Source organism: Microtus oregoni, unplaced genomic scaffold (assembly GCF_018167655.1).
Source record: "Microtus oregoni isolate MIOR12 unplaced genomic scaffold, Mior012 000004F_ref0000308, whole genome shotgun sequence".
In the NCBI taxonomy this organism is placed as follows: domain Eukaryota; kingdom Metazoa; phylum Chordata; class Mammalia; order Rodentia; family Cricetidae; genus Microtus; species Microtus oregoni.
Window position 1 is genome coordinate 56932176 of NW_024543063.1, and position 12423 is coordinate 56944598.

At 45.4% G+C, this 12423-nt stretch overlaps 1 protein-coding gene across 2 annotated transcripts; it reads right to left on the reverse strand.

Moving 5' to 3' along the window:
• Positions 1–240: 240 nt before the first annotated feature.
• On the reverse strand, positions 241–9999 carry LOC121446950 (ADP ribosylation factor like GTPase 2 binding protein). Of its 2 annotated transcripts, none has more exons than XM_041649853.1 (6): positions 9713–9999; positions 8972–9033; positions 4649–4755; positions 3667–3752; positions 2956–3052; positions 241–1717 (listed from the first exon to the last, which is right to left on the reverse strand). In XM_041649853.1, exons 1-6 carry the CDS (start codon positions 9748–9750, stop codon positions 1616–1618), a joined length of 492 nt encoding a protein of 163 aa, XP_041505787.1. In that variant the 5' UTR covers positions 9751–9999; the 3' UTR covers positions 241–1615. The 2 variants fall into 2 exon arrangements, with proteins under 2 accessions (XP_041505787.1, XP_041505788.1); XM_041649854.1 differs by lacking the exon at positions 9713–9999 and adding an exon at positions 9397–9631.
• Between the last annotated feature and the right edge of the window lie 2424 nt (positions 10000–12423).

Below are 12423 nucleotides of genomic sequence, written 5' to 3' on the forward strand. Positions count from 1 at the left end.
CTATTTGTTCAATTGCTTTTTTCAACCAGGCAGGCTGGCCAACAAACCTTAGCAAGTGCTTTCAGCACGCTGCCTGCGGTGAGCACTTCTGCTCCCAAAAGAAACAGGAAGGGAAAGCTAGCCTGAGACATGGTGACATTTACAGAGCTGGCTCCACAAGGGCCTTTGATGTCAGAAGACCAAAGCAACAATAACCGGAAGACAGTAGTTACATTAAAGTGGACAATGCACGTAGAATGATTACTCTTGCCAAACACCTCAAATTTTACTCGTTTTACAAAAGCACTAAGTCACACATTGCTACAGAAAAAACACAGCGCTTGGTTTACATCCTGTAAAGTCAGAATGGTCACATGGAAAGTCAGTGTGGATTCTTATTTTTACTATAAAAGTTAAAGCCAAAAGCATACATTAGGAATCAAACTGTTTTCTTCTTTCTAGAGATGTGACACACGTTTTCTGGTTGGTGACAGTAAACCAAAGATGACAGGTGACCACAAAAACTGTCTACTGCACTGCCTCTCCCCCCAGGCTGAGCTGGATCAGGGGAGCATTAACTTGGCAGGAAAGATTGTTGGGAACAAATTGCAGAGTCCCTACTCTCCCAACAGAAAACCAGCTCATTGGCATACACAGTGGACTGCAGGCAAGCATGCGCAAGCACACTTAGCACACTGTCGTGACGGGACTGCAGACAAGCATGCGCAAGCACAACTACCACACTGTCATGAAGGGACTGCAGACAAGCATGCACAAATATTTAGCACACTGTCGTGACGGGACTGCAGACAAGCATGCGCAAGCACACTGTTGTGATGGGACTGCAGACAAGCATGCATGGGCACACTTAGCATGCTGTCCTGACAGCTGCAACCTATTTCTAGCATACAGGCTGCTTGCAATGGTGCCCAAGAAGGGCACTAATCAGAAAGCAGATTTGCACTCACAACTAAAAAGCACACAGCATATAATACTTTGATCTTTTAAGTGGTTGATCTTGGGCATTCCAAGATCATACTCACTAGGTTAGCCTGAGTTTTCATCTATAAAAATATGTTTCTTGAAAATAATGCTTAGAGACTTAAAAGAAACAATAGGACTACAGCAAGAGCAGCAGCATTTGCTGCTCAAAGGACTGCTAATGTAAGATGGGGAGCTCCTTTTCACTTGTGGGTAGAGGACATCTCTCTTAGTCGATTCCTGCAGCCGCTCAAGCTGTGATCACAGGAGATTCAGAAGCCCAGACAGGCAGCTGGCCCCAGTAACTCCCTAGATAAACACTCCCAAACGAAAACCCCACTGACAATGAGGACAGAATGATCCATGTAAAAATAGTTGTGGGTGCACAAGGACTCGTGTAAAGCCTGCTGGGATGAAGGGCTCACGATGGTGTGTTGTCCACACTGCTGACACACTACACTACTGCATTGCTGGCGAAGGCCCTGGAGGGGCCTGCATTGGGACAGGAGGATGAACACGAGGTTACTGACTACAAGTTGTTTCTGGACAACGGCTAGGAGGGTCAGTCATGTTTTCCAGGACTCAATACTTCATAGGAATGAAGGGCTGTGGCACAGTTGGTCTTTCCATTTCTGAGCTGGTCTGCAGGTGGAACCTAGTGCCGCAGGTTGTTCTGGGAAGCTGCTGTAAAAGACGACTTGCACAGAGAAGTCACGACCAAGCCACTGCTTAAGTCCAGTCCTCGGCCTTCCTTTTCCTACAGGCAGAAGCAGAGAACTTCAAGGTGTCAGCAATGGAAAGAGCTTTCCTAACCCAGGAGTCACCATGGTTAGGAAGTAAGGACAGCAGGGTAGGTGTGTGAGCTCTCAAGGAACACACAGGGAGGGACAAGGCAACAGGTTATTTCCAGTTTTTCTTAATTATGGCCTTAGATATGCTGCGGGGAAGGGGAGGGAGACTTTCTTGGGGCTGGAGATATGGTTTGGTGGTAAAAAGCACTGGCTGCTCTTCCAGAGGACCTGGATTTGATTCCCACCATCTTAGCACATAACTGTCTATAACTCCAGTCCCAGGGATCCTACCCCATCTTCTGATTTCCATGGGCACCAGGTATACATGTGGTGCACTGACATACATACAGGCAGACACTTATATACATAAAAAAATAATAAAGTGGGGCTGGAGAGATGGCTCAGAGGTTAAGAGCATTTGCCTGCTCTTCCAAAGGTCCTGAGTTCAATTCCCAGCAACCACATGGTGGCTCACAACCATCTGTAATGGGGTCTGGTGCCCTCTTCTGGCCTGCGGTCATACACACAGACAGAATATTGTATACATAATAAATAAATAAATATTTAAAAAAAATAATAAAGTTTATAAATCATTGACTAGCTGGGTAGTGGTGGTGCACACCTTTAATTCCAGCATTTGGGAGGTAGAGGGAGGTGGATCTCTGAGGTCAAGGTCAGCCTGGTCTACAGAGTGAGTTCTAGGACAACCAGGAATACACAGAAACCCTGTTTTAAAAAAGAAATAAAAGACTAAGTGGGAATGGGCATAGCGTCATGCCTTTAATTTAATTCTAGTACTCAGGAGACTTGAGGCAGGAGGATCTCTGAGTTTGGCCGGCTTGGTCTACATAGCAAATTCCAGGCTATACAGCAAGACTCTGTCTCAGTACACACACAAGCAAGTATGGCAGCTGCTTATTGCTTGAAACTGTTTTTTTCTTATTTAAAGGAGTCTGCACAGTAAAGTGACAGAATGAGATTTACTCTTTGTTGGGAACACTGAGTTTCATGAAGACATAGAGAGGTCCTGGCTGGCACGGAGCAGCAGCTTCTATTTATTCCTCAAAAGCTAATGAACAAACTAATACTAGCCATTTTAAGCAGGGGACAAAAGATAGAAGGCACAGGGCAGGCTGTCTGCAGCTCTACCTCTTGATCTCTGTGTGGCTTGCTGAGGCTAAGTAGGGGAGCACTCATAACTTACCGCTCTGTAGTACAGGAACATCTCCTTGAAAGCCAGAAAGTCCGTGAATGTGAGCAGCATGTCAAAGATGTCACCAGCCACTTCATCCTTATGGTGTCTGAAAAGGACAGAGGGTTGGCTTTGTGAATCAACAGGAAGACAGATTCCTTTCAAGGTACACAAGTCAGGCACAGTGGGGCATGCCTGTCAGCACCTGGGCGGAGGCAGAAGGATGAGGCTTGTAATCAGCCTTGGCTATAAAAGACCCTGTCTCAAAGCAAATAAACAAAAACCCTAGATAGATAGATAGATAGATAGATAGATAGATAGATAGATGATAGATAGATAGATAGATAGATAGATATAGTAGGGGCAGGAGAGATGGCTCAGTGGTTAACAGCACTTGATGCTCTTGCAGAGGACCCAGGATTATTCCTGTGATGCATGTGGTCACTCACAATTGCCTGAATTTCCAGCTCTAGAGGATCTAAAACCCTCTTCTGGCTTCTGTATGCTCCTGCACACACATGGTGCACATAAACTCATGCAGGCTCACACACATACACATAATTTCAAAAGTGAATAAATTAATCTAATGCCTTGCAAAGGCGTAGAGGGCCTCCCACTCAGGGCCCAGCCACCCAGAAATCTCAGTGAAGAAAAGGAGAGTGGGTTTTCTTCAGTCTCAGGAGGAAGAGGGGGAGCACAGAATCAGAGACGAGCTCAACTCACTGCAGTGTGGTTGTGAAAGCCGCCATGTTGAAGCCTGGGATACGCTCCAGCAGCTGCTCTTCAATGTACTTCTCTACCAGGGAAATCTGCAACGGTGGAAACAGCAATTTGTGGGCCCTCTGGGAAGAAGGGAAACTTTGCAGAGCCTAGATCTGTCCTTGGCAGTCATCACTTGAGATCATGTGTGCATGTGAGCGTGTGTGCGTACGTGTGTGATGTGACTGCATATTTGATATCAGTGCAAACGGCTGCAGAAGCCAGAGGAAGGTGTCGGATCTTCTAGAACTAGAGTTATAGGTAGTTGTTAGCCACTGGATGAGCTGTTGGAATCAATTTGCAGTCCTCTGGAAGCCATCTGTCCAGCCCCGTGTTTTTTTAATTTAATTTATCATTACTGGGTGTATGATGTATGTGTGAGGGGGCATGCATGTGCTACAATGTGCATGTGGACATCAAAGGACAATTTCTATGGAATCAGTTCTCCACCTCTTGCTGGCTTATTTTTCACAGCACACAAATGCAAAGTATCCCAACTGGAGACAAGATTATGGTAAAGTCAAATTTGTTTTAGTCAAGAAGTTGCAAGCTCATCAAATACTTCATGAGTGCCTTTTAGAAAATAGCTCCAAGATCTGGCAAAAGGAAATGATCTAATCCGGATGTAATCAGCACTGCTCTTGGCAGTGTTGGCATATGTAAAAAGTAAACCAATTCCAACTTTTTTTTTTTTTTAAAGAAATAATCTTGCTAAACAATCTAAGCTGACTTAAAATTCACTAGGTAGCCCAGGCAGGCTTATAGCTTGCAGCCATCCTCCTGTCTCAGCCTCCTTAGTGCTGATTTACATGTTCCACCAAGCTTTATAACACCTTTTGATACTAATTCAAGCTTCTTGAAGATATATATTAATTATACATAATGGATATAAGTTCAAATTTTAAAGAAGCTCTAATCTTCTGGTAGGAGAGACAGATCTACTTACATATTCATTAAAAATGGGGGTATAGGTGAGTTTATTCTCTTCTGTGTCTTCAAACTCCTGGTAGTACTTGTCCATGAAGTTCCTCTGCAGTAACTGGAACTCGTCATCTGACACAGGGAAGTTCATTCTTTGTAATGAGGTACAAGGCTACAGCTGCTTTTCCAGCAGCCGCATTGCAGCTCACAGCCAAACTCGGGTCCCAAGAGGTCTGCTGCCCTTGTCTGCCCCCCACAGGCATCAGACACACATCCATTCAAGCGAAACACTCAGAAATAAATAATAAAATAATAAATACAAAATCTAATTAAAAATTTAATAAGGTATACCTAAAATTTAAAACTTCAACCTTTTCAAAATATGCAATTTGCTGGCTTGTAAGTGTGCTCACATTGCTTTTCAATATTTTATTTTTTTAGCTTTCTGAGATAAGGGCTCCACAGATATATATTCTTGGCTGGCCTGGAATTCACTTTGTAGACAGGCTGGTCTTGAATTTGTAGCCATCCTCCTGTCTCTGGGTGCTGAGGTCACAAATCAAGAAAATTATCCACAATCAAAGCTGGGCAGTATTGGCACACACCTTTAATCCCAGCACTTGGGTGGCAGAGGCAGGCAAATCTCTGAGTTCTAAGCCAGCCTAGTCTACAGAGCGAGTTCCAGGGTAGCCACGACTACACAAACCCTGTCTAGAGAAACAAAAAACAAAATCAAAACAAAACAAAAAAACCGTGCTGGAGAGATGGCTCAGTAGTTAGGAAGAATGTCTCTTAACCTCTTAACTTCTTCCAGAGGTCCTGAATTCAATTCCCAGCAACCACATGGTGGCTTACAACCATCTATAATGGGGTCCAATGCCCTCCTCTGTTGAGCAGAGGACTATAAAGACAGAACACTCATATACATAAACAAAAATAAATTATTTTAAAAAATAAAAAAGAGGTATATGCCCTAATATATCCAAACAGAATAACTTGTGAATGCCCCTCACACTAAATGCTCACCAAGAACTCTCTTTCACACATAAATTTATTGTGAACACCAAAGGTCAGTTCTCAAATTGGGAGACTTTAATGACAAGAAGCTCCATCTCTCCTATTTAAATTTTTTACTATTAAGTGACATTTTTATTTATTTATTTTTATGTGTGCATGTGCATAGGCATTTCATGGTGTAAGGGAGGAGGTCAGAGAAAAACCTGTAGGAGAAGGCTCTTCCCTTCTACTGCCCACCACTAGTCTTGGGAATTGAACTCAGGTCATCAGGCTTGGCAGCAAGTGTTGCCATCTCATTGGCCCTCATTTTTTAAAATTTTTATTTTATTTAAAAGATTTATTCATTTATTATATATACAATGTTCTGCTTTCATGTCAGAAGAGGGCACCAGATCTCATTATAGATGGTTGTGAGCCACCATGTGGTTGCTGGGAATTGAACTCAGGACCTCTGGAAATGCAGCTAGTGCTCCTAACCTCTGAGCCCTCTCTCCAGCCCTAAATTTTTTTTTTTTAAAAAAAATTTAAGCTACATATTTATTTTGAAACAGGGTCTCACTGAGTAACCCTGACTGGCCTGGAACTCACAACAATCCACTTGCCCTGCCTCCTGAGTACTGGAATTGATGGCATGTGCCATGACACCCACCTAGAGATTGGGTGTTGACTCTCCTCAGACTGAACCTGGACTGTAGGCTTGAAAGCCATTTTGCTGCTCCCCTTCTCCCATTTTACTATCATTTTAGAAGAAGTAGTGAAGACCATACAGTGGGTTAAAGGCTGGGGCCTGCAAGAGGCCACTACTTGGGTCAAACCCTACCTCAGCAGTAAACTCTGTGTGACCTTAGATAAGTAGCCTTATTTCTGCAGACCCTAATCTCCTCAACTGTCTGTCTGTCACAGGGGCTCACGGGGTGGAATTCAGGAGAGTCCAGGTACAGATTTACAGCAAACACTTGAGGTCAGAGTGTAGGGATTCTGACAATGGAACTGATTAGCCTTTCTATAACAGGGAAACCTTCAAAAGTGACCCAGACCTAAAGAAGCCCATTTCTCCACAATAGGAGGATATCCACGGTGGGCAAAACAACTCAAAACTCCTCGGGAGTTTGTTTCTGCTGAGACATGGGATGTGAAGGTTCAAAAGTGTTGTTACTGGTTTTCCAGACTAATCTGGGTTAAGACACACACCAAAATTCAGACAACAGGGTCTTCTCTTAATTGTGGGAAAAATGATAAACTATGAAAACTTTGTCCAACTTAGTTCCTTCCTAGTTTTCTTCAGTTTTGGATTTATTACTACTTTCTGGTTACTTAGTAGAATAGACATATGCCTAAAGGTATCCAGAAATAGGAACCAAGAGTGCAAGGAAATAGGAAATAGGAGGGTGCATTGGCTCCTGCCTGCAACCCTAGCACCAGGAAGGCAGGAGGAGGGAAGAGCAAGGCTGGCCTGCACATGAGACCCTAAAAACAACGCTCTCAACACAGAACCAAACAAAAAACACATCAAGAAAACAGAGGGATCCAAGTCATCTGTAGTGGCTCATACCTTTAAATCCCAGGTAGATGGATCTCTGAGTTGAAGGCTAGCCTAGTCTACGGAGTTAGTTCAAGAACAGTCAGGGCTACACAGAGAAATCCTGTCTCAAAAACAACAACAATAACAACGAAAACTAAAGGCAATAGCAACTAAAAAAGAAAATAAAGTGATCCAAGGAGATTTGACACCTTGTTTTTGCTTGGTCAAGTGTTGCATAGGGTTATGAGTTATGTTCTGTTCTGCATGAAAATGTTAAAGCTCGCCGGGCAGTGGTGGCGCACACCTTTAATCCCAGCACTCGGGAGCAGAGGCAGAAGGATCTCTGTGAGTTCGAGGCCAGCCTGGTCTACAAGAGCAAGTTCTAGGACAGACTCCAAAGCCACAGAAAAACACTGTCTCAAAAAAAAAAAAAAAAAAAAAAAAAGAAAGGAAGGAAGGAAATGTTAAAGCTCAAAATGACTCAAAATCGCTCTTGTTGCATATGTAAGATAAAGTCAGCCAGTATTATCTGAAGTCTTGCCAAGAGCTCTGTCCTACCTACCAGGTGACTGATCTTCTGAATTTGTCTCCTCTGAGGCCTTGAATCAATCAATGGCCGTTACTGGAGAAAGCCAGGACCTGAACTCCCCCAAACCTCTTGCCTCTGCCTGCCTGTGCTGAGATTATAGAGGCGTGTCATATCCCAGGTTTCGGCTTTCTTAATTTTAACTATATTTCTATTTATTTAGTTTGCGCATAGGCACGTGCCTGCTACAGCCTGTGTGTGGATGTCTGAAGACAGCCTTTGGGAGCCAGTTCTATTTTGTAGATCCCGGGGATTGAACTAGCATTGTCAGGCCTGCTGGTGAGAGTCTCTACCCGCTGACCCTACTTGTTTCTAAGACAATTGTTTTTGATAAGGAAAGGATATTTATTTAGCCCACAGGTCTAGAGGCTGAAAGTCCCCATAGCATGCCACCAGCTCTGGCTGATGACACCACAAAGTTCACACAGAAAGACAGGAAGCCTGAAAGCTGGAAGGGGCTGGGCTTACTCTTCCATAACAACCTCCTATGGAGAACTGACCAAGGTCCCACAAGATCTAGGCCATGGCAGCAAGCATGTCCACCCACCTCCTACCAGGCCCCAACTCTTAGTGCTCCCATCACCTACCATACTGGGTACCAACCTCCAGCACACAAGGCTTGGGGACCACATCCACCCCTCTACAACAGATGGTGGGCCATCCACCTCCTGTCCCTTCTCAGACCAGCTAAACTCACTAGGCCCTGGAGCGGGGTGCAGAGACCCAGCTCCCAGTCTGCTACATAGATGACTGAGGCCCATATCACAACCTTTACCCTGCTACACACAAACTGTTGACTGAGGCCCATTAAGACAACAAGTCTTAGTATGGCTAGCTTACTATTATGTTGTGCTGTGTTAAAATTTTGGTGTACCTGGATGTTCTGTGTTTTAAAAATTAACTCCTCAAATGTATTTCTTTGCATGCTCTTATAAGCAAAGGTTTGGGCTGTTGAGGTGGTTCAGGGGCTAAGGGCACTGCTAGACAAGCCTGACAACCCGACTTCAACCCTCAAAACCCACATCAAGGCGGAAGGAGAGAATCAACTCTACAAAGTTGTCCTCTGACCGCCACTTGTGCGCAGTGGCCTAGGAACACCCCCCCCCCCACACACACACCCAATCACCATAAACGAATACATTTAAAATATTGTTCTAAAGCAAGGGTCTATCTACATAAGAATTAAGGGACTAGAGGGATCGCTTAGTGGTGTAGAAACTTACCCATAATAATGTCTTCCAAACACCCAACTACAGCATCAAATTCTGCATCAGAGGCGGAGGAGCTGAAAAACACATGAGGAATAGGTGCCGGACCAAATAATTATTTTTGAAGTTGAATTTATGTTTTCTGTGGGGATTGAACCCAAGGCCTTGCTTGAGCATACTAGGCAATCACAACAACAAAGCGTTTATAATGTAAAATTTCCAACGTGCATAAAAAGAATCGCAAGATGAACCTCACGGCACTCAATTTCAGCAGTCAAGGATTACTGTCTAGTCTAGAAATTCTAAATACAGAAAAACATCCGTGCCCGAACCCTAGGTAAGGCGATCACAAAAGCAGCAAACAATATGGATGTGGGGAGCTGAGGCTGGCGTGGCACATCCTCTGACTTCTGCATGTATTACCCGCGGGATCTACTCACCGCATACTGGCTCTTAACGCCAGACAGGTGTATCTGCTGGTGAGGGTGACCACCGGAGGAGCACGGGCCCAGAGGGTAATTGGATCACGAGTGGCCTGAGACGGCGGTAAGGCCGCCGCCAGCTCTGGGCAGCTCAAGCCCTCTAGGTTTTACTGACGGCCAAGATTGAGGCCAGAGGATTGTGATGGAAGCGCTGGTAAACGGTGACACAGCCCCGCGGAGGCCGCGGGTGGGGAAACGCCCCGCTGGAGCGGAGCCCCGGCCCCGGCCTGCCCGGCCCGCCTGGCCCGCGCCCGACCCAGCAGGCGTCACTCACAAGGACAGCGCGAAGCTCTCTTCTTCGATGGCGTCCATCGTCGGGGCGCCCCTGTCACCGGCCCGGGCCTGCGGCCCCGCCGCAGCCTCCTACCGTGCCCGCCGCAGGGCCCGGCTCCGCTCTGGCCCGCGCCGCCTCAACCGCATCAAGGCCCCGCAGGAGGCCGCGCCCGCGCCCCGCCCGGCGATCGCGAGAGGCCAGGGCTGAGGCTCCCGGCTGGGCCCCGCGCCCGCCGGCCTCTCGCGGGGACACCCCCGCTACAGTCTGTTAGGGCCCGCGGTCCGCCGCAGCCCCGCCTCCTGTCACCATGGTTACCCCCGCGGCTCCAGCAGCCAATCATAGCCTCAGGTTCTCGGGACTCAAGCAGAGGTCTGCAAAATGGTGGCGCTCTGTGTGACAACGCTTGCAGTTCCAGGCTTGCAGATGAAGCAGTGGGAGCCAAGAGCCTCAATTTCTTCACTTGTAATTTAGGGGTAGTAAAGATTATGTAGTTGGCCGGGCGGTGGTGGCGCACACCTTTAATGCCAGCACTCGGGAGGCAGAGGCGGGTGGATCTCTGAGTTCTAGGCCAGTCTAGTCTACAGAGTGAGTTCCTGTCTCGAAAAACAAAACAAAAAATTGCTCGAAAGTCAGTCGCTCATATTTTGTCCTAGATAATACAGACGTCTGATTTATCCGAAAGTTACTTCTTGGAAACATGGAAGATTCTATGGCATTAAGTAGATGTAATTTAACTTGTAATCTTCAAATCAAAAGCAAGAGCAGGGCGTGCATGAGTATGTAGTCCCAGCATTTGGAAGGTGGAGTCAAGAGGTTCAAAACATTCAAGACCTGCTTCAGCTACAGTTTGCTGCCCGCTTACCTAGTGAGACTTCTGTCTCAATAAACACAAGAAAACGAGAAACAACAAATTATTAGACATTAAATGGTTTCTTGGATAATTATGCAGTACAAAAAAAGTTGACAACAACTTGAAGTAATCGGGAATTACATAACTTTGCTCTGGGAAAAGTCCTCTCAAAAACTTTCATATGGTGAAAGTGGCTTTACTGGAACTCCATATTACTATTATTTTTGAGACAGGATCTCAATATGTAGCCTGGGTTAGCCAGGCGCTCACTATGTAGATCAGGATGGCCTCAAACTGATGAGATCCTCCTCACTCAGATTTAATAGTGTGCGCCACCATGCCCTGGTTAGAATGGATTTATCTTAGTGACTCACTAAGTTTCTCTTTGGTGGTCTAATACCTTTTAGCCAAAAGTGTAGTATATAACTAGAAAACTTAGGGAATGAACTGAGGGTCACATGGCTAAACTGAATTAATCAGTAGACATTTTTGAATACAAAACAGGTGTCTACGGATCTTACAGCATCTGGAATCAAGACTTCAAACACACTGTGAGTTCAGTCTCCAGAGTACTCTGGTTAGCAACAGGTGAAGACAAATGTGCTTGCTGGTTGGCTTCTGTCAAATTGATCTGAGTCTCCTGGGAAGACGGGAACTGCCATTGCATTTTTATTTATTACATATATATATATATATATATATATATATAGAGAGAGAGAGAGAGAGAGAGAGACAGGGTTTCCATGTGTAGTCCTGGTTGTCCTGGAACTCATTCTGTACACCAGGCTGGCCTTGAACTCAGTGATCTGCCTGCCTCTGGTTCCCAAGTGCTGGGATTAAAGGTGTGTGCCATTACAGCCCCGACTTTGCTTGTGGATAATTTTCTTGACTTAATGGGGCCCAGTTCCCTGCGGGTGGTGCCACCTTTGGGCAGGTGTGGGCTATATAAGGAAGCTGAGCAAGCTATGGAGAACAAACCATATGCGGCCTTTGTCTCTACTTCAGTTCCTGCCTTTGGGATCCTGCAGAGTTCCTGTCCCAATTCCTCTCAATGATGGACTACAACAAACCCTCTCTTTCCCCAAATTAGTTTTGGTGGGTATTTGTCACAGCTCTGAAAAGCATATTTAGGATGACAAACATCAAAAAATGATGTTCCATCAAGCTGTTGTGGGATATTTGTAGACTGTGTGAAATATATTGTTGTGACTGGTTTAATAAAGAGCTGAATGGCCAATAGCTAGGCAGGAGGACTAGGTGGGATTTCTGGGCAGAGAGAGAAAGAGGAGAAGGAATCTAGGCGCTTCAGAGATGAGACAGGAGGAGGAAGCAGGACGGGTAGTACAGAAATAAGGTTAAAAAGTCATGACGCAAAATGTACTTAATATAAATGGGTTAATTTATGTTAGTGGGACAAACCTAAGCTAAGGCCGAGCTTTCATAATAAGCCTCTGTCATTATTTGGGAGCTGGCTGGTGGAACAGAAAAAGTCTCGATACGGTCAAGCACTGGTCAGACAGTTCAGAGCAAACTCTCTAAGATTTTATTACACACTTTCTCTATATTCCACTTCCTTCTGTGCTACATGAACTGACCTGCTGTTTTATGAAACAAAACAGGAAAGGAATGGAATTTTGCCCCTGCTAGTTACCTATTGCTACTTACAACCCCTCCTCCCCAAGAAACCTAGTGGACCAAAACAAATATTTCACTCATTAATCTGTGTTTTGGGAAGGCTTGGCAAGGACAACTCGCCTTTGTTCCATTTGGAGTCATCTGGTAGGGTCGCAGTGGAGTCTGAGAAGCCTCTCAGAGAGCTCAGGTAGGGAGCAACCTAGTGGTGGGCCATGGATAGGAGTTG